General features: G+C 42.4%; 1 protein-coding gene across 1 annotated transcript in view; it reads left to right on the top strand.

The window, feature by feature from the left end:
* Positions 1 to 20,775, top strand: part of ift57 (intraflagellar transport 57 homolog (Chlamydomonas)) — a 46,455-nt gene extending 25,680 nt beyond the window's left edge. Inside the window, exons 7-11 of the mRNA XM_028790895.2 lie at positions 5,763 to 5,834; positions 9,324 to 9,455; positions 12,743 to 12,805; positions 14,567 to 14,633; positions 20,029 to 20,775. Of these exons, the coding sequence (XP_028646728.1) occupies positions 5,763 to 5,834; positions 9,324 to 9,455; positions 12,743 to 12,805; positions 14,567 to 14,633; positions 20,029 to 20,198 (504 nt within the window). The 3' untranslated portion in view covers positions 20,199 to 20,775. The remainder of the gene's footprint in view (positions 1 to 5,762; positions 5,835 to 9,323; positions 9,456 to 12,742; positions 12,806 to 14,566; positions 14,634 to 20,028) is intronic.
* The last annotated feature ends 1,598 nt before the right edge of the window (positions 20,776 to 22,373 follow it).

The following is a 22,373-nucleotide window of genomic DNA, read 5'->3' as shown; positions in this document are numbered from 1 at the left end:
ATGCTAGACTCGTTGACTCGGCAACTAAACCTTGCGTGTGCGTGAGTTGCGAATGTAAACAATGGCGATATGGCATCGACATGTGAAAAGGGAGCGAAGCAAGTGCAGAAAAGAAAACACTCGGCGGACGATGTTTTGCGCATTATCGCGGAGTCGGACTCTTGATTTTTCAGAATCGGATTTTATTGGCAGTGATCAGGAGATCGAGCAAGAGAGTGAGAAGCAGGCATCAGCTGATCAGACACCAGCCGATGCCGCGCCAGCGGATCTGCTGCCAGTTGAGTGCCTTCGCGCAGCCGATGCATCTACGGCAAGGTTCGCATGGGATAAATACACAGACATTGATCCGTTGAGAGCCGATCTGGCTACCGGAGTTTACAAGACGGCATGGCTTGCTGTTGGACACGACAGATCACCAGCTGCTGTACTTCAGGCTGCTCTCTCCTGATGCTGCTTTTCAGCTACTGTCAGATGAGACAAACAGGTAGGCAGAGATTTTTTTTGAATCACGGGCTGCGTTTGCATCGCATTCTCGTTTTTCAAAGTGGAAACCCACAACGAAAGACGAGATGAAGCGCGCTGTGGCATTACAAATTGAGATGGGACAGTACTGGTGATATAACTTCAGGGAGCATTGGTCCAAACGTGTTTTGTCCCCTGGTGGCTTAGGTACGTGCTGCTGCAAAGTTTTATTCATTTCTGTAATAAACAGAAGCAAATCCCATGGGGTGAGCCAGGCTATAATGCCATACATAAAGGTCATAAAGTTTCAGAAGATGAAAAGAGGTGACAATACGGTTTTCATGCAGGCAGAAAACTTGGTGGCAGTGACATGGCACGATGGCAAATGGGTGACTTGTCTCTCTACAGTACACACTAACAATATATGTGAGAAAGTGCAGCAACAGACAATTGAAAAATAGGCACCAAAGCAACACGTATTGTAAGGAGTGCAATGTGGCAATGACTGAAATTGGCTGCTTTGAGCGAGATCAGACTTTGCTGTGTAAAATGTATGTAATATGTATGTGAAATCATAGAGTATGCAGGCTCATACAACATGCAAGACAGTAACATTTGTCAAAAGTAAATATTTTTTGTTGATTTGATATGTTAAACAATTGCTTTGTGTTCTTTCTTAAAAAATGTTAGTTTTTGGAAAAATATTCAGCCCTGGGAGAAAAGAAACAAAAAAAAAATTAGCCCTAAAAGAGTTAATAACTTAGCAGGATTTAGAAGTCACTCCGCTCACAAGCTGCATGCCTGCTGGGATTCCTATATTCTTCAGCTCCTTAAAGGGTTACACATTAGATAGATAGTTAGATAGATAGATAGATACTTTATTAATCCCAAGGGGAAATTCACATACTCCAGCAGCAGCATACTGATAAAGAAAATATTAAATTAAAGATAACAATGCAGGTATACAGACAGACAATAACTTTATATAATGTTAATGTTTACCCCCCCCCCCCCCCGGGTGGAATTGAAGAGTCGCATAGTGTGGGAGAGGAACCATCTCCTCAGTCTGTCAGTGGAACAGGACGGTGACAGCAGTCTGTGTTCAGTAGATGCAGTGAATTCTCCATTATTGACAGGAGTCTGCTCAGCGCCCGTCGCTCTGCCACGGATGTCAAACTGTCCAGCTCCGTGCCTACAATAGAGCCTGCCTTTCTCACCAGTTTGTCCAGGCGTGAGATGTCCCTCTTCTTTATGCTGCCTCCCCAGCACACCACCGCGTAGAAGAGGGCGCGTGCCACAACCGTCTGGTAGAACATCTGCAGCATCTTATTGCAGATGTTGAAGAACGCCAGTCTTCTATGGAAGTATAGTCGGCTCTGTCCTCTCTTGCACAGAGCATCAGTATTGGCAGTCCTGTCCAATTTATCATCCAGCTGCACTCCCAGGTATTTATAGGTCTGCACCCTCTGCACACAGTCACCTCTGAGGATCACAGGGTCCATGAGGAGCCTGGTCCTCCTAAAATCCATCACCAGCTCCTTGGTTTTGCTGGTGTTCAGGTGTAGGTGGTTTGAGTCACACCATTTGACAAAGTCCTTCATTAGGTTCCTATACTCCTCCTCCTGCCCACACCTGATGCAGCCCACAATAGCAGTGTTGTCAGCGAACTTTTGCACGTGGCAGAACTCCGAGTTGTATTGGAAGTCCAATGTATATAGGCTGAACAGGACCGAATGTTAGGAGGATTTAGACGAGAACAGGCTATTTAGCCCAACAAAGCTCACCAGTCCTATCTGCTTAACTCCTCCAAAATAACATCAAGTTGAGTTTTGAAAGTCCTATTGTCTATCACACAACTTGGTCACTTATTCCATGTGACTGTGGTTCTCATTGTGAAGAAAAACACCATAATGAAATGTGTGTGAAATTTACAGTTAACAAGTTTCCAATCGTGTCCCTGTGTTCTTGTTGAATTCATTTTAAAATGTTCTGTTAATGGCATTGGTGTGCACTTGATGGATTGATGCCCAGTATTGCTTGGATAGACTCTGACATAAGATACTGTCTCGATCCACTGGACTATTTCCCTTCGTAATTTTAAACACTTTAGTCATCTCTCCTGTTAATCTTCTGTTTCTTGAACTGTAAAGGCTCAGCTCTTTTAATCTTTCCTCATAACTCATCCCCTGTAGCCCCGGAATCAGCCTAGTTGCTCTTCTGTGGACTTTCTCTAGTGCTGCTATGTCCTTTTCATAGCCTGGAGACCAAAACTGCACACAGGACTCCAAATGAGGCCTCACCAGTGTGTTCTAAAGCTTGAGCAGAACCTCCTTTTACTTTGTACCTCCTTTGTATCAAAACTTGACATTCTGTTAGCCTTCTTAATGGCTCCTGAACACTGCCTGGAATTTAATAGACATGAGTCAACTACAACTCCTAAATCCTTCTTATAAGGTGTACTTTTGGTTTTCAGATCTCCCATTGTGTATTCAAACCTCACATTTTTACTTCCAACATATAATACTTTACATTTACTGCCATTAAATTTAATTTTCCACAAATCTGCCTAATCCTGCAAGATTCCTCTATGATAATTCAACGGATTCTGAGTTACCCAGCTAGGAGGATTGGCAGATATCATCTGCAAACTTATCCAGCTTATTATTTACAGTATTTTCCTCTCCAAATCATTTATAGTACATTCCCTCTTAACTGGCCTCGCATTGACCGGCCTGTTAAAATAAAATAAAGTTCTTCTTTATATTATATGTATGCACTTCCTTCTTTCCTGGAAGGTGAGATGGCTCCTACACTCAGAGTGATTTCCGTTTACATATTCCTTTATGAATTTTCCACGGTGCCTTTTTCTTTCTACCTGGCGGCTCCCCTGCTTCGCCCATTGGGCTTTGCAACAGTGGAGTCGCCCTACCTGCAGGTGCAGCTGCCTTCCACACTGGTCCGGTAGCCCTCCAATCCCTGGCTACGTTGGGCACCATCCAGACCGAGACTTGGGTTCTTTCCCCAGCGGCCAGGGTGCTCACGCTGGGTCTAAACCAGCCCAAAGCCTCCATGACTGCCGCTGCCTTTCGACGGCCAGTTGTCTTCAATACCTGTCACTCCAGCTCCGTGATCACTCAGCTGGAACGACTGCTTTCTTCAGCCCCACCGAGTGTCTGCCAAACACTCATCAGCCAGGGTTCACCTCCCAGCTGCTTACCTTTGCTCCATCGAATCTGCTCTCTCTCTCGCACCGGCTTTCCTCTGTCTGCTTCCTTCTCCATTAACCTCCCGTTCTTTCCTGTTCTCCCCCTAGTCGCCTCGCGCTTCTATTTATCACGGGGACGTGGATCAGATGTGGCAATTAGCAGTTCCCGGGAACAATTACGGATGCGGATGACTCCTCACCTGTGCACTTAAGCTAGGATCGCCCGCATCACGAATTTCCCGGGAACCAATCGGCCACACCTGCTCGCTAAGCCACGAGTACGGCGATTATTTATTTAAAAAGTGGCCTTTTTGACTTGAGCTGTGGACCTGCTACACCACACTGTCCAGTCGTTGTACGAAGGGAAAAAAACCCATGTGCAAAATCGTGGATGAAGCCTTGTGGATATTGTTTCTTCAGGAACGTCGAAGAGGTACAGTACATACCTTAGAAATATTTTTCTGCATGAAAATAGGTATGTGTCAGATTAACCGGCCAAAATGGCAGCCGGCCATGGGTCCAGTCCCGAGGTGGCCGGTTAAGAAGGATTGTACTGTATGTATATTAAAAATAGCAGCGGCCCTTTTACTGAACCCTGAGGGACACCACTCTTAACTTCACCCAATTCTGATAAGGTTCCTCGCACCATCGCCCTCTGCTTCCTCAGTCTGAGACAATTCTGCACCCACCTACACTCCACACCCTGAACTCCCACTTCTTTTAGTTTGATGCACAACCTCTCACGTGGCACCTCATCAAATGCTTTCTGAAAGTTGAGATAAATAATATCATTCGCTCCACTCATATCCTTTTGTTTCTTCCCCCTACAATTCCAGCATGTTAGTAAAGTATGACCACCCTTGTCTGAACCCTTGCTGACTGTTCAGTAAAACTCCTGTTCTTTCCATGTGTTGTTCAATCTTAGGCTTAATAATTCCTTCCATTAATTTATCTGTGATGCACATTAAGCTTACTGGCCTATAGTTACTTGGATCTGCCTGATCATCCTTTTTATATAATAGGCTAATATTTGCCATTTTGCAGTGCTTTGGAAGTTCCTCAGTGAGCAGTGCCTTCCTAAAAATATGCATAAATGGTTTATATCTGTGCCCACTAACCGTATTAAACACTCAATGATCAACATTATCTGGTTCTGGTGATTTGTTTGATTTCAGCCATTTTAAACTGAGCATCACTTCTCCCGCTACAATTTCCAAGTCACCCAATATCTCCTTGTAGTGTGTATTACCGCTAGGAAGTTATCCACTTCCTCACTTGTTTTATTCCCTTGCCTTGATCTGTGCCTCACAAACAATTTGATCATGGAGGACTTCATGGCTTGGTCTTGTCGTGACATGCAATGTAAATTGTGGGACCATCTATGTACAAGTATACACGTGTGTCTTTCTAAATGATGCCCATTCAGTTCAATTTGTCACAGGTGGACTCCAATCAAGTTCTCGACACATCTCAAGGAGAAGTAAAGCAGACAGGATGCACCTGAGCACAATTTGGAGTGCCACTGCAAAGGACCTGAATTTTGAAATGAATGAGAGATGATTAAAAATCAAAAACTGAAAATTTTCAAACCATTTTGAAAACCTGTTTTTACCTTGTCGTTCATGATCTTTTGAGTGTAGACTGATGGGAAATTTTTATCCACTTATGATTTAATCTACAACACAATAAAGTGTTGTGGTCATCCGCGGAATAATTGGACAGTACAATGGCAGCTCATTGGGGTGCCAAGCAAAGCTGCCCTCGTTTAGTTGTCAAAATATTTAAATAAAATAGCGCACGATGGTGTTCACCAATAATATTAACAAAATAAGGAAGTCCCTCAGCAGTCTGGTATTCTGGGCTTCTTTGTATAGGACTCTATTGGTCAAACTTTCCTCAGGGTGGTCTTAAATTTACAGTCACAGGAGCAGAATGGATGGTCTTTCCGTGCTGTGGAATAAAGAAAAGACAGGGTGGTTAGTTGAGGCAGTGCCCCCTCTTGGCTTGGCGTGTTATCGCCTACCTGTGAGTGCACCAAATATAATTCAATAAGTTATTTGTTTTATTATTTTTATTTCTATTTCAATTTTTGCAGGACTGGAGAATCCATGTAGACCAAATGCATCAGCACAAAGATGGGATTGAATCATCTCTAAAGGATACAAAGGTGTGTTGTTCTTCCCCAGAATGCATCATTATTCTTCATCTAAACACATAGCTAAATGGATTTGTGTCCAGTGCCATGAACAGATTCATATTTTATTTAAATACAGAATAAATCACAAATACACAGATGCCAGTGGAAATTAAGGGGCACTGTATTTAAAAATGAAGCTTGGAATCTCATCTTCACAGAGTGTTAACAGTGCTGTCTGTGCAATAAAGGAAAAAATAGATAGATAGACGGAACTTTATTTGTCCCCTGGGGCTTGGCATTTTTCAAGTCAAAGTTACTTTTTCCTGAACATGGTATATATGCATCTGCCATGCAAAATTGTATTCTAAAATTAAGCATTTTCAATAATTTTTAAAAAATAATCTTGCCCGCTGTGGCGCTTTACAGTGGAGGCTAATGGGGCATGGGGCACCACCAGGCAATAAAAGCATAAAAACTTACTGAATCCATCCAAGACAGTTGTCGAGTATTGATCCTCATCTTGTGATTACACACACATTGCACAATAGTTTATACTTGTCATGTTTGGGGGGAAAAAAATATTATGAGATTCAGTCATTTTAAAAGAAGACCAGCTGTGCACGCCATCTCAGGGTTGGTCTTCTGCAATAATCTTTAATCCCACCAGGACGTGGTTTCCTCTCGGAAGACCAAATTACAGTAAACTTTTCATGCCCCTTGCTTGATTTTGTTTTAGAGCTCACACAAACGAATCCTTAGCAAGAGGAAACTAATACTAGGAATATGCAATAAAATGATTATTTGTAGATCTCTTTTGTCGTTGGAAACTCAGAAGGCATGTTCTCTTATATCAAAACTTTTGCCACTTCATCTGTAAATTTCAAAGTTTTTATTTTCGGGTGATTCCCCATGTGCCATTAGCCTCCTTTGGAAAGTGCCAGTGGAAGCCCTTTGTTGGTTGCTATGTGTCTTAACATTATGCTGCTTGGTGACTTTCTTGATTAGACAACCCTGATGCATTTTGTTATGTTTGCTGTACTGATTATTTAGCATTTACAAGCGCTATAGAAAAGAGTAATCTTTATATGTAACTAGATATTAAGACCGTTACAATAATGGGTGCTAGAACAGTAGTCCATAAACATTTGTAGGAACAGTCTATATTAAATGGCAAGGGACCTTTTACCTCATTATATTTTTTCCGTAAAATGCCTGTAATTTTCTCTGACAGTAATACTGGCTTTGCTGTCCGTAATATGCGTTTAATTTTCTGTCACAACAGTGGCCAATCGGCAGATTCTCCCCAGCAACTGATGTAATGTGCGCGAAAATAAATCTACTTTTGCTTTACACTTTACCGGGCCAAGCTTCTTAATCGCAAATCTGACATCCTCAGAGTGAACACTTGCACAACAATGGGGAAGCTGGTCTCCGCGTCTCAGTACCCTATTGGATTTTTCGTGTTTTCTGTTTTAGGTCTTACCTCATTTACCGAAATCCGATTGGATCTGCCGCGTGATATTTTATAGGTCCCGCCCTCTCTGTCTTGTGTGACGCGTCCGGCGGCCTTTGAAGCATCGCACCGTGGCCCGCGCATGCGCACTTCACCAGAAGACACACACACACACACACGGACACTGGACGCACACAGGGGTTTTATCAAAGAGGATACGCTACCGTGGCTGTTCGTTTGTCTGTCCAGGATTTTAAATCACCTGTAACTCGCAAACCGTGTGAACTATTGACCCGAAATTTGATACACATATACTATGTGACGTCTACTATCCACTTTTGTGGTGATGATTGACCTCCAAGGTTATTCCTCTTTTTATTTTATTTTATTGTAGAATCAACTCTTGGCAGCAGGGCAGCCGTGCGGCGCATGCGTATGGGCGCCGTTCTCATCCCTATTACCTTCACCATCACTTCCCCTACCTCTTCATATCTTAAATCATTCTTGAGGCAGATTGAAGACTTAAGTGCCAGCTTAAGTGAAAAATTAAAGAAAACGTACTAAGTAATTGCAACACAAACACTGACTTAATCAGTTTTAACGCAAAAAGATGTCGATGGAAGAAGAGAAGAAGTGGGCTGCTAGGGGGGAGAAGAGAAGAGCTGCTCAGGAAGCAGCAAGCGCATCAACTTCTGAGTAAATGAATGCTAAACATACAGAGAAAGAATATGAAAACTATGAATGCTCAAGTCAAGTGTATTCAATGCACATTATTGTGCAGTGCTCAGTTACTGGTAAATAATATTAGTGCAAAATCTGTTAGATTAGATAAACTTTATTAATCCCAAGGGGAAATTCAAAGGCATACAGCAGTAGAGACGTAAAAAACACGAAGACAGACTCACAGGACAGGTAATACAGCCAATCAATCAATAATTAAATAATTGAATAAATTAATGAGTACATTGCATATGGGCATTGGATTTTCAGATAGCAGTGGGCAGAAAAGAACCCGCAGAGGCTCTTTTTAGCACACTGTGGTGGAATGAGCCTGTGGCTAAAAATACTCCAAGAGAGTGCCTCCTGAAAGGGATTTTTCATGATGGCATGTGATATTTCCATTATCCTCTTTTTCCACAACACCTTCCAGTGTGTCCATGGTTCATACTGTGATGGATTAGGTTTTCCTGATTAGGATGTTCAGGAATTGTACTCCTTTTGAGCGCAAGTTGCTACCCCAGGAGACCGCAGCGTAGAGCACCACGGTGGCTATTATGGACTGGTTAGAACATTTCCAGCAGCTTGCTGCACACATCAAAAGACGTGAGCCTCCTTAGCAAGTCCAGTCTGCTCTGGCCCTTCTTGTCCAGCGCCACTGTGTTGTCAGACCAGTCCAGTTTGCTGGTACTTGTAGCTCTGCACCACTTCCAAGTCCTCCCCCTAAATGGTCTCAGAAACCAAGAATCAAATACTAGAAGTTAGAAGGAGAAGAAAACCTACAACTTAAATGATTTAAATCAATGTCCATATAGTCAAGAGACAGATGTCCATATAAATTAACCTCCCTAGTGTTAATCCAATGTGTTACTTAGGCAATGGTGTAGATGCGTCTTGCGTAAGCGTTAGATCCAAAGATTACTCGGGCTATAAAAGTGCTAACAGCATTAGTTCTGAGTGTTACTCGGTCAACGGTATAGGCGTGGGTTTCATAAGCATTAGGCCTGAGTGTTACTTCAGTCACGGTGTAGGTGCGTCTTTGTAATAACATACACTGAATGGTGACTGGTCTCAGAAGTTTCTTGGCATGTTGGAAGTCCACCACCATTTCTTTTGTCTTGCTGATGTTGAGACCTGCACCATAAGACAAAAGTCCTTCAGAACCTTCCTGTTCCCTGACTTTCCTCTGTTATTAATGCAGCTAATGATGGACAAGTTATCTGAAAATTTGAAAAGTAATTTTAAATAAATTTTGAAGGGTACTTTCCATTTCCATTTATTAACCATAATACAGTTTATTATTGGTGGAAACAAAATCATTTTCACTCTGTATTTTTTGTGTTTAACAGACTTACCTTAATAAACTCCAAGATGAAATCAGCAAGACTCTGGAAAAGGTAGCAAGTCGGGAAAAGTACATTAACAACCAGGTGAAGGATTTGATCCAGGAGTACCGTGGAGCCCAGTCCTATCTCGGCGAGGTACTCACATTTCTAAAGAACAGCCTGTGATCGACCTTTTAGCACTTGCTGTACGGTGGAAACCCAAGAAAGAGAAGAGAATTTTTTTGATATATCATTTTGTTTTGTTATTTTATTTTTTTTATTTTAAGAGTTCGGTTAATAATGTCATGATCTGGCATTCCGACCGGGGATGGTTTAAGGCTCCTTACCCGGTGGGGAGGCCAGATTAACAAATGACAGTGGGAGACTAATCACAAGGACTATTTGTTCCCCCAATACAATAGGTGGCAGTCTTCCTATCTATGGTGCCTGTATGGACACCTACAGGACAGGGTGGGAACTGCAGTACTGTTGGACAGCTCTGTGGTAGTCCATCTGTGCCACCAGGGCGAGCTGAAGGAACAGACTGTCCCCGCTTTAAAGAACGTCCAGCTGACCTGGAAGTAAATTCTTCCAGTGTGCAATGCCGTGGCACTGGAAGTACTGCTGGGTCCAGCATAAAAGATGCCAAGTTCCCTGGATGAATGTCAGAGTGGGGATGAGAGTGGATAAAGCAAAAAGATTTTGTATTTGTGGAAGGAGACCAGAAGATTCTGTGTTGTACTATTGTGGGAAGGATTTGGAGTTTATATATGTATATATAATACCCTAAGTTCTTGTCAATAAGCCGCGGCTTATCTAAGGAAAAAAGTTGTGAAAATGAAAAAATAGAATATCGGCTTATACATAAGTCCGGCTTATACATCCATCGCGGGGGTTGCGTTCCAGAGCCACCCGCAAAATAAGAATATCCGCGAAGTAGAAACCATATGTTTATATGGTTATTTTTATATTGTCATGCTTGGGTCACAGATTTGCGCAGAAACACAGGAGGTTGTAGAGAGACAGGAACGTTATTCAAACACTGCAAACAAACATTTGTCTCTTTTTCAAAAGTTTAAACTGTGCTCCATGACAAGACAGAGATGACAGTTCCGTCTCACAATTAAAAGAATGCAAACATATCTTCCTCTTCAAAGGAGTGAAGCAAACAAATCAATATGTCTGTTTGGCTTTTAAGTATGCGAAGCACCGCGGCACAAAGCTGTTGAAGGCGGCAGCTCACACCCCCTCCGTCAGGAGCAGACAAAGAGAGAGAGAGGGAGAGTTTGTTTTTCAGTCAAAAATCAATACGTGCCCTTCGAGCTTTTAAGTATGCGAAGCACTGTGCAGCATGTCTTTTCAGGAATCAGCTTTACAAAAGATAGCAACGTGAAGATAATCTTTCAGCATTTTTAGACGAGCGTCTGTATCGTCTAGGTGTGCAAACAGCCCCCCTGCTCAATCCCCATACGTCAGGATCACAGATAGTCAGCGTAAGATAGACAGAAAAGTAAGCAATCTAGCTTCTCAGCCATCTGCCAATAGCGTCCCTTGTATGAAATCAACTGGGCAAACCAACTGAGGAAGCATGTACCAGAAATTAAAAGACCCATTGTCCGCAGAAATCCGCGATATATATTTAAATATGCTTACATATAAAATCACAATTTAAATGACCGCTACGCACTCGTGTTGACTCGGCGACGCCCAGAGCAGAAAGAACGCGCTCCGGCCGCTCCAACCGCGCCATGCGGGGAGTGAGAGAGACGGCAATATCTCACACTCTCTCCCCCCTTAAAGAAATTAAATGGGCGCGAGTGAGACCACTGACCTCCCTCCCTTCTATTAGTTATAGGTTATAGTACGTTCGGCTTATCCATGAGTCCGGCTTATCTATGATACGATTTTATTTTAAAAATTCGTATGATTTTTGGTCTCCGGCTAATACATGAGTCCGGCTTATAGACAAGAACTTAGGGTACATTTTTTTATATATATTTTAATATATATACAGTGGTACCTCGGTATACGTTCTTAATCCGTTCCAGATCCTTGGACTTATACCAAGCATATTTTTCCCGTAAGAAATAAAGGGAAAATGATTAATCCGTTCGCATGAAAAAAAATCTTATTTTTATTGGCATATTATACATTGATGGGGTTGTATAAAATAATTTAAACACTGCTTAATACTAAAATACATAAATACAAAAGCAATTAGAAGAAGAAAATGAAAATTTAACCTCACTTTAACTTGCTGAGAAGAGTCGAGTGCCTGCTAAGACTGCTTTTTCCCGTCTTTTAACCTCCTTTATCTTCCTCTTTTCCTCAATCCATCTATCCCCCTGTTCCTGGTGCCGACCCATATATATGCATTCACCCACGCCTCCGTGGGCGCAGCGCCTTAATCACATGCTGCAGGAACCCAATGAAGCAATTGAGAACGATCGCACCCACACGTGCAGGTGCGACTCGCTCCAACTACCTCATTAACTCCCCGCGGTCATGCAGTCGCGCCCACAGAGAACGACACGGCTATACGGATTTAAAACCTGGCCCTTTTTTTTTTTTGAAGCCGCAAACCCGCTATACCACAGGCAGTCTTGGCTTTGTCTCGAGAGAGAGGTAAACAAGGGTAGCACGCAGTGTTCTAGCACGCGAGTTGTATGTCCAAACAGGACTTTTACCAAGTTGGACCTACCATGTAACACATGTGGTTGGTCTGCCATTCGGCACAACTGAAGAGGGCCCCGTGGAGGATGTTTGCCGAATGGCAGACATACCACATGCGTTACCTGGTAGGTAACCACCCATACAATCAGATCGGGACTCAGACTACGAATGCAATGAAAATATATATATATAATATGGACGTGAACGCCAGTAGGCTTTGCGCGCTAGGAACCAATTATTTACCGCTCTGATGCTGATCTTTCTGATCATAAATTAGCTCATTGTGATAGCAGTTGGGGAAAATAATTCATAACTGATTGCAAAATTATGGTATTTGCCATAATTATAGAGATATTATCAAAAGTTAATCTGAGGGTTACTCTAGAGTGCCTATTTCTCTTGTACAATTTTGCTCAAAAATTAATCAGCACATCGTCATCTCATAACAGGCTTAAGTTTCGAGTTTGGTATTTTTACATCCAGTTTATGTATAGTTTACATGGCCACAGAGCCGAGTTACTTGCGGAGAGATCTATGTGTGTTAACTTGGTCTCTCCAACTGGAATAGGGGGTTTCCATGGCATTTTAGAAAGCAGGTTTCTATGTATAACCGGGTTATTAAAGCACTTGTAAACGCACCCACAGACAACAACCAGGTGCAGGATTTGAACCTAGGACACTAGAAATGTCAAGCAGCAATGCTAACCACTTGGACGCCATGCTGCATTAATCCAAATCATTGATTCATTTTGTGTATTTTCTTGTAACAGGCAAAGGATCGTTACCAGCAAGTGAGTGGTGGAGTAACAGAAAGAACCCGGGCATTAGCTGAGGTAAGGCATGCTGGGTATTTTTCAATAAGTGTACGTTTCTGTTTTTTATGTAATGATGATAATATGAGGTGCTTTATGAAGGACACAGCAGTTTTTAAAATTGGAATCAGAGGATGAACAAACAGACAGTTGAAAAAATGTTAATTTATTCATTAACTTTCTAAACCCATTGACCCATTTGATGAACCTGTTTAAAAGGGTCAGATTCATGGCTGCAGGGAACATCTGAGCAGCCATGGATAGGAGGCTATTCAAGTAAAAGTCACACAGCCACACTCATAGCAGGCCAATTCAGAGTAGCTGGTCAACCTGCCCTGGATGTCCTACATGCTTGTCACATGAGAAGATCTCCAAGGAGAAGACTCAATGGAAATGGTGTATAATGACTGTGCTATAATGACCTCGATAAATTTAGGGTTTTTTCAAATTCTTTATAGTAAGAGATTTAGACACCCCTTTGGACCAAATTTATATTTTAATTCTGGGAGCTGGCAGTGCGGTGTCGAGTAGTGTACTATTGTTATGCATCTGGTCAGTTATGTGTATTTTTATGTTTCATCAGCTCGTTTAATCCCCTATAGCCCTGGAATCAGCCTAGTTGGTCTTCTCTGGACTTTCTCTAGTGTTGTTATGTCCTTTTTGTTGCCTGGAGACCAAAACTGCACACAGTACTCCAAATGAGGCCTCATCAGTGTGTTATAAAGGTTGAGCAGAACCTCCTTGGATTTGTACTCCATACATCAAGGCACTATATAACCTGACATTCTGTGAGCCTTCTTAATGACTACAGAAATATTTAGAATTCCCAGGTTTATCTAACCCCAACATCTTTGAGGATCTGGGAGGAAAATAACAGATAGGTACAAGAAGAACATGCAAACACAACATGGAAAATGGCTAAGCACAGGGTCTTGTGAAATCCGCTCCACAGAGAATTGAAGCTGCTTTAAGAGCAAAAGGGAGGCCCTGTCAGGTATTGGTATTCTGTTAGTGACTGTGTCTCTTTTCAATGAACCATAAGATTTTAACATTTTTTCTTAGTCATCAAATAATACAGTAGTATATAATTTCATGTATATGATGCTTTTCTAACCTACTCAAAGTGCTTTACATGGACAGCTGTGAGCCACCACCATACTGTAGCATCCACCTGGAAGATGCGACGGCAGCCATTCCTGCAGCAGTCCAGTCGCCACACATTAGTTATTTGGCGGCGAGAGAGGTTGTTAGCCCAGTTAGACGTTAGAACAGACGCTGGGCAATTAAGCCAGGACACCCTTTTCTTTTTGAAGGATGCCCAGGGGTCTTTTATGATCCCACGATCTTCAGTTTTATGTCTCATCTGAACTATGGTATCAGTTTTTACAGTGAAGTCTTCCACATCACTGCACTGGGGCATTGGCATCAACCCACAGGCGACAGGGTACGCACTTCCCTGCTGACATTACTACAAATAACACAGGGTAAATAAATAACAGATTAAAAAAAAATCAGTGGAGTGATTCTTTAATTTGTGCCTTAAAAACCCTAAATGAATAATGAGTTGAGTTCTTGTAAAGCATATTGAGATGCTGGTAAATGATAACAGATTATAGGAGTTAATTCATTGGAGAGTTCAAACGCAATACAAAACACACATGGTTTCAGTATTTTTATATATGAAATATGCTGTAGAGTCAGAAGAACAGAGAGATAATCCGGCTGCGGGTCATTTGATTTCTTTATTTTTTTTTTTTAATTATTCATGTCTTTCATTTTTAGATTTCAGAAGATCTTGAAAAAATAAAACAGGAAATGGAAGAAAAAGGAAGCAGCATGTCTGATGGAGGTAAGCCAGCCTGACACTTCCGTCCCTCCACCACGTAAGCCACTTATCCAGCATGGCTGGTGCGTATCCTGGGCGCGCTCTGCCCAGGGGTTCTCAAAATCAAATTTTGAATGGCTGCAGGTTTTCATTCCAGCCACTTTATTACTTAGCAGCCAATTGCTGCTCCTTATGGAAAATCATTTCCGACCTCTAGGCCTCAAACCTGGGTTTGGGGCCACTAGGAGGAGCTGTAGGCGTATGTCCTGATAGCTTCTACTGTGCCCTCCATAATGATGATAAATAAGAAAGAGCAGACAGACAACAAGGAGAAGGGCTGGATGGGGGGGTTGTGAATTGGGTTCAGTGGTTAGCATACAGCTATGAAACGGCTTGCCCTGACTTAAATGCACAAACCGAAGTTGTTATATAGTGCCTTACAACTGTCAGCTCCACCCCACGGAGAAGTCAAACTGTAGAAGTGCAGCATATTAATAATAATAATTTATTACATTTATATAGCACTTTTCTCAATACTAAAAGCGCTCTCCACACAAGGAGGACCCGGGAAGCGATCCCACAATCTTCCACAGTCTCCTTACTGCAAAGCAGCAGCACTACCACTGCGCCACCTACATGTGCATTAAAGTTAATCTTGCAATCAGAGTTTAATGAGGATATGTGACTTGTGTGGAGCTACTCAGGGGCTTAATGGTGGGGGACTAATCCAGCAAATCTTAAATTCTGTGTTGCACCATTCAGTAGAAAGTTGTAGCAGTCCAGTGCCACTGAGATTCACACGGTGATTTATTTATTTTTTCCGGTGAGGATTCCAGGAACACACCCAGCCTTGGCCTGACCCACACACACTCACAGGCAGAAACAGAAAAGCAACGAATGTATAAATAATATATTAGATGGGAAAACCCAATACAAAACAACAACAATCAGACAAACCTACCCTTTCACCTGCGGCGATACAATTTTACCGTAACAATTAACCACAACAATAAATACTCATGACAACGTCCTTATACAGTCCAATGTGGCAAAAGCAGATGAAATGGTTTGGTGTAAAGATGACAATCCCGAGAACAGCTCCCGTAATAAATGAGTGAAACGGTCCTACCGGTAGTCCTGAGCGGCGAGGGGTGAGATTTACAGGGGCGCTCCTTTTGAAGACACACAACGATGAATCCACCACTATACACATGAGAGGCAGGCACAAGACAGTTCATTCATCCTAACGGGAAACAATCCAGGGCACAATTGACTTTTCAAAAGACACGTCGGACAGGATACACAAAAACACTGAATTCATGTTGCTCTGCCAGGCCTCGTTTTTCAGCTTTCCCGCTTGCCTTTCTCGTCCCCAGCAGCCCCTGCTTCTATTTCAGTCACCCAATGATGATAATCCCCCTTGGGCTGCTGGGAAATGGAGTTCTTTACATGGTAGCACTGCTACATTCCCCACCCCCAGGCCGTTGCGTACGGCTGAACAAAATCTGTAGCAGACTAAAACCCAGGTAAGATTCACTCCGCCTTTGACGGTGATTTATTTATTTTTTCGGTGGGGATCCCAGGAATGCACCCAGCCTTTGCCCAACTCACACACACTTCATCACAGAGACAAAAAAAGCAACTGGTAATAAAACAGAAATAGAAGACGGTATTAAACGACAATAAACGAAATATAACGATACAAACTACAACGATCCCACCCCAGTTCCCTTTGTGGTGAAATACAATAAAAACAAATTCGACAATAACAAACCACTAACAAAAACCACACACGGCGAAGTCCATGAAAAACGGCAACTGGTGAAATGAAATGATGAAGGTAGATCCAGAGATCAGCTCGCTTTATGTGAATGTAGAAATCAGTCCTACTGGTATTTTCCTGAATTTCACGAAAGATGGGATCAGGTGCACTCCTTTTCTTCAACGGTCAACACAGAATCCAAATCAGTCCTCACGCAGCAGGCAGACCCCAGACAGTCCATACACACGCATTGGAGATGATCCAGGACAAAACAAGAGTCGCCAGGTAGTAAAACGGGAAGGCAAACAGACCAGCAACTCCAGACATGAAACAGCAAAAGACTTCACTTTTTTTTTCTGTAGAACTGGCCTCCTTTTAAATCTCGTGCCGGCCTCCTTGTCCCCAGCGGCCCCTTCACCCTCAGCAGACGACCTATCAGAGCCACTGCAGGGACTGCTGGGAGTTGAAGTTTCATTCCCCAGTAGCACTGCTACAAAGTGACCTGTAACACGGTGTTTAACCTAAGGGATTATCCAAAGTCTAGTCTGTATGTTCTCCTTGTATGGTGGCCTCCATAATGTTTGAGACCAAGACCCTTTTGTCTTTAATTTACCCTGCTTAATTTATCTGCTCCACAATATAAAAGTAAAAATCAAACTATTCAGACGTCATTAAAGTGCACCTGGCAGACTTTAATTTAAGAGGATGTGTTTACATTTTGGACACACAACACTTTTGAACATTTCGTCCCCTCATTTCAGGGCATCATAATGTTTGGGACAATTGGCATCCCAGGTGTTTGTGATTCCTCAGGTGGGTTTCATGGCTTGATAAGAGACCTCGGCTTACTACATCTGTTTAGAGCCTGTAGTTGCTATTGTTCAACATGAGGACAAGAGCTGTGCCAAGTCAAAGAAGCCATCGTGAGGCTGAAACACAAGAAAAAAACATCAGTAAAACCTTAGGATGACTGGAATATCATGAAGAAGAAAGAACATACTCGTGGGCTCAGTAATCACAAAGGGACTGGTGGGTCAAGGAAGACCTCCAGTGCTGATGACAGAAGAATCCTCACTATAGTCAAGAAAAAGCTCCTCACACCTGTCTGACAGACCAGAAACAGACTTCAGAGGGCCGATGTGGACGTGTCAGAGACGACTATCAGCAGAAGACTTCATGAACAGAAACACAGAGAAGGACACACTGCAAGATAAAAGACCATTAAAACAGGACGGCCAGATTACAGTTTGTGAAAAAAGGACTTCAAAGAGCCTGCAGAATTCTGGGAAAAGGTCTTGTGGACAGAGAAGACAAAAATGAACCTCATCAGAGTGATGACGAGAGTAAAGTGTGGAATGAAAGGACAAAAATTCGAAAGTCTCCAAAAATTGATAGTAAAGCGCGCATTAGCGCAAACAAATGGAAATTATTACTCTGTGAAATAACGGAACAGCGAAAAGAGATCAAATATACTTTTCAGAATAAAACTTTAAGTTGGAGACTTGTAGATCATCTAATTTGTGTTGCCATTAGTAAATACTAGTGTTTCTTCCCAATGAAGAGGTGTATCCACGAGAATTAAAAGATTTGTTGTGTGGTGAAAATGAAATCCACATACATGAGGGCCAAAGACGCAAAGTGTCTGATGCATCGCGCCTGGCCGGGGATTGGCAAGCGAAGCAAGCAGGGGGCAGAGCCCCCTAGTGTGTGTGTGTGTGTATATCTATATGTATATAGATATAAATATTTGGACAGAGACAACTTTTTTCTAATTTTGGTTCTTTACATGACCACAATGAATTTTAAATGAAACAACTCCGATGCAGTTGAAGTGCAGACTTTCAGCTTTAATTCAGTGGAGTGAACAAAACGATTGCATAAAAATGTGAGGCAACTAAAGCATTTTGTGAACACAATCCCTTCATTTCAGGGGCTCAAAAGTAATTGGACAAATTAAATAACTGGAAATAAAATGTTCATTTCTAATACTTGGTTGAAAACCCTTTGCTGGCAATGACAGCCTGAAGTCTTGAACTCCTGGACATCACCAGATGTTGGGTTTCCTCCTTTTTAATGCTCTGCCAGGCCTTTACTGCAGCGGCTTTCAGTTGCTGTTTGTTTGTGGGCCTTTCTGTCTGAAGTTTAGTCTTCAACAAGTGAAATGCCTGCTCAGTTGGGTTAAGATCAGGTGACTGACTTGGCCATTCAAGTATTTTCCACGTCTTTGCTTTAATAAACTCCTGGGTTGCTTTGGCTGTATGTTTTGGGTCATTGCCCATCTGTATCATGAAACGCCGCCCAATCAATTTGACTGCATTTAGCTGGATTTGAGCAGACAGTATGTCTCTGAACACCTCAGAATTCATTCGGCTGCTTCTGTCCTGTGTCACATCATCAATAAACACTAGTGTCCCAGTACCACTGGCAGCCATGCACGCCCAAGCCATCACACTGCCTCCCTCCACCGTGTTTTAGAGATGATGTGCTATGCTTTGGATAATGAGCTTTTCCATGCCTTCTCCATACTTTTTTCTTGCCATCATTCTGGTAGAGGTTGATCTTGGTTTCATCTGAACAAAGAATGTTTTTTCAGAACTGTGCTGGCTTTTTTAGATGTTCTTCAGCAAAGTCCAATCTAGCCTTTCTATTCTTGAGGCTTATGAGTGGCTTGCACCTTGCAGTGCACCCTCTGTATTTATTTTCATGCAGCCTTCTCTTTATGGTAGACTTGGATATCGATACGACTACCCCCTGGAGAGTGTTGTTCACTTGGTTGGCTGTTGTGAAGGGGTTTCTCTTCACCATGGAAATGATTCTACGATCATCCACCACTGTTGTCTTCCGTGGACGTCCAGGTCTTTTTGCGTTGCTGAGTTCACCAGTGCTTGCTTTCTTTCTCAGGATGTACCAAACTGTAGATTTTGCCACTCGTAATATTGTAGCAATTTCTCGGATGGGTTTTTTCTGTTTTCGCAGCTTAAGGATGGCTTCTTTCACCTGCATGGAGAGCTCCTTTGACCGCATGTTGTCTGTTCACAGCAAAATCTTCCACATGCAAGCACCACACCTCAAATCAACTCCAGGCCTTTTATCTGCTTAATTGATAAGGACATAACGACGGACTTGACCACACCTGCCCATGAAATAGCCTTTGAGTCAATTGTCCAATTACTTTAGAGCCCCTGGAATGAAGGGTTTGTGTTCACAAAATGCTTTAGTTGCCTCCCATTTTTATGCAATCGTTTTGTTCACCCCACTGAATTAAAGCTGAAAGTCTGCACTTAACTGCATCTGAGTTGTTTCATTTCAAATTCATTGTGGTGATGTACAGAACCGAAATTTGAAAAAAGTTGTCTCTGTCCAAATATTTATGGACCTAACTGTATATATGTGTGTATATATATATATATATATATATATATATATACAGTAGATTTAGATAGATAGATATTTGTAAAAATTTCTGAAATTCTTCTTTTGCTTTGTCATTCGGGGGTACTGAGTATGGTTTGATGAGGGGAGAAGAAAATTAAACTGTAAGGGTGCAACATAGCAAAATGTGAAAGAAGTGAAGGGTACTGAATACTTCCTGAGGGCATCGTATGTGTGTTGAAGGACATTAATTCTGCCCTCCTTTTCTAAATTTGTTATTCACAGCGCCGTTGGTGAGGATCAAGCAGAGTTTAACAAAGCTGAAACAAGAAATCGTTCAGATGGACATTCGGATTGGAGTAGTGGAGCACACTCTTCTTCAAGCCAATCTGAAGGAAAGGTCCGACATGACCAGAGACATGCATGCCACCTTTATGTTGGATTCGACTTATTAACAAAAAGAACTTTGCTTAGTTTACTGTGCTTGGGAAAAGAGGTACACCTTCACAAAAGACCCCTCCTTTCATGTCCATGCAGGGTATTTCTGAAATGGACATATAGACTGAATGGTTGTTCCTTTTTATGAGAATTTTTTACTCCCATCATGTAAATATTATCTGGATATATCATTCATTTTTACTATAAAGATAAATCGTTGTGATAAAACCATCAAGTGCGACCCTGAGCGAAACAACAAATCAGAAGTGCCCCCTATGACAGACTGGCATCCTGTCCAGTGTTTGGGCTCTGCCTTGCAGTGAATGCTGCTGGGGTAGGTTGTGATCCCCTGCAGCCCCCAAATGGATCAAGTGATTTTCAGAACAATCGAATAAATCAGTGATTGGAGTTAATCGGTGATTCTTCTGCTGTCCTGAGTACCCAATGTCACCTGTGTATTCAAATCGAAATCACTGAAAACCTCCGAGGTGACGACTGCTTTTCTTCCATAAAATCAAATACGAGCCTATAATGTCCTAATTCAAAGTGTTTTATGTAAATGTACACAACTACAATAAACACGATGCTCTTTCACTTCATATTTTAGTGTAATGGTGTTCCCTCACCGGAGATGCTTCAGGTAAGGAAGACCGACGTTTGGAGGGAAGCTAATTCTTCTCACTAATGGCACCAGAGAGTGGCAACATAATGGAACGTTGATCATCACAGGCAATTAAGAAGTTCATTGTGCTCTATGCACGTGATGATTTTTTTTAATACATTTTCCTTCTTTCCATCTTCTTCATCCATTGGCCAGTTGACCCCAAACCATCCCTACTACAGCAATGGTACCACTTCAGCTGATAAAGGCCAGGAATGAGTCCACAACCTGATGTGGTAGAAGTGACCGTTGAGCAAAGACAGGCCAGAGGAAGTTTAAATTGTATACCGCAAACTTTATTACACAGCAATGTAAAGGTGAGGCTTGAACCATAGTGCAAGTGATTAAAGTAGGAAGTACATCGGCTTATATTACATTTCTTAACGCCTATGTAAAGTAATCTCATTCTATTCTTTCCCACCATTACCTAATGTCCAAGCCTACCATTACCCAATGCCCATCACCTGACTGAAACTGGCCATCATTACTTCATACTTTGTGCTGGTATAGCGCCTTGCCACACTAGCCACATAAAGAAACAACTTGGGATCTCGGTCAGCAGCCCCTCAGGCAGACACGCGGTCCGGTCCCACTCTCCGGAAATTACTATGTATCACCTGCAGCCAGGTGTTACATGGACGTCCCCTTGGCCTATACCAGCCACTCGGCCCTCAACAATGAGGATCTGGATCACCTTCAAGGAATCGCACCAAATGGCCGTAACTGACACACCCTCACGATGCAGGTGATGTCTCTGTCAGTAATCACTCATTCAACCCAAAGTCAGACCAGTTGTACGCAAAGATTCTCCGAAGAGACACAATACTGAAGGAGTCCAGTCTTCATCTCAGGTCACTGGATAGCATCCATGTCTAGCAACCCCATATAGCAAGAGTCATCAGGACTCTAAAGACTTGGACCTTCGTCCTTTTGCAGAGACATCAGGAGCACCACACACCCCTTTCCAGCAACCTCATGGCCCCCATTCTCTCCCAGTCCGTCTACTGACTTCATAGGAAGAGTCACCAGAGTCGTGAATGTCACAGCCGAGGTAAGTAAACCTCTCAACGAGGTCGATGCTCTCTCTGCAGATGGAGACACTGCTGATGGCCGTGCCCAAGACTTGGTCATTAAAGGCCTGGATCGACCTCATGACCCCTCCAGTGCTCTCCTGATCCGTCTACTGACTTCATAGGAAGAGTCGCCAGAGACCTGAATTTCACTGTCGAGGTAAGTAAACCACTCAACGTGGAGTCTGACACCTGTTTGTTGATCAGTTCCCACCATTAAGTTGGAATTGGGAGGATCCACATATACAGTGCATCCGGAAAGTATTCACAGCGCTTCATCACTTTTTCCACATTTTGTGATGTTACAGCCTTATTCCAAAATGGATTAAATTCATTTTTTTCCTCAGAATTCTACACACAACACCTCATAATGACAACGTGAAAGAAGTTTACTAGAGATTTTTGCAAATTTATTAAAAATAAAAAAATTGAGAAAACACATGTCCATAAGTATTCACAGC

This window comes from Erpetoichthys calabaricus, chromosome 6 (assembly GCF_900747795.2).
Source record: "Erpetoichthys calabaricus chromosome 6, fErpCal1.3, whole genome shotgun sequence".
In the NCBI taxonomy this organism is placed as follows: domain Eukaryota; kingdom Metazoa; phylum Chordata; class Cladistia; order Polypteriformes; family Polypteridae; genus Erpetoichthys; species Erpetoichthys calabaricus.
Note: the sequence above shows the minus strand (reverse complement) of the source record. Positions and strands in the feature narration are given on the sequence as shown.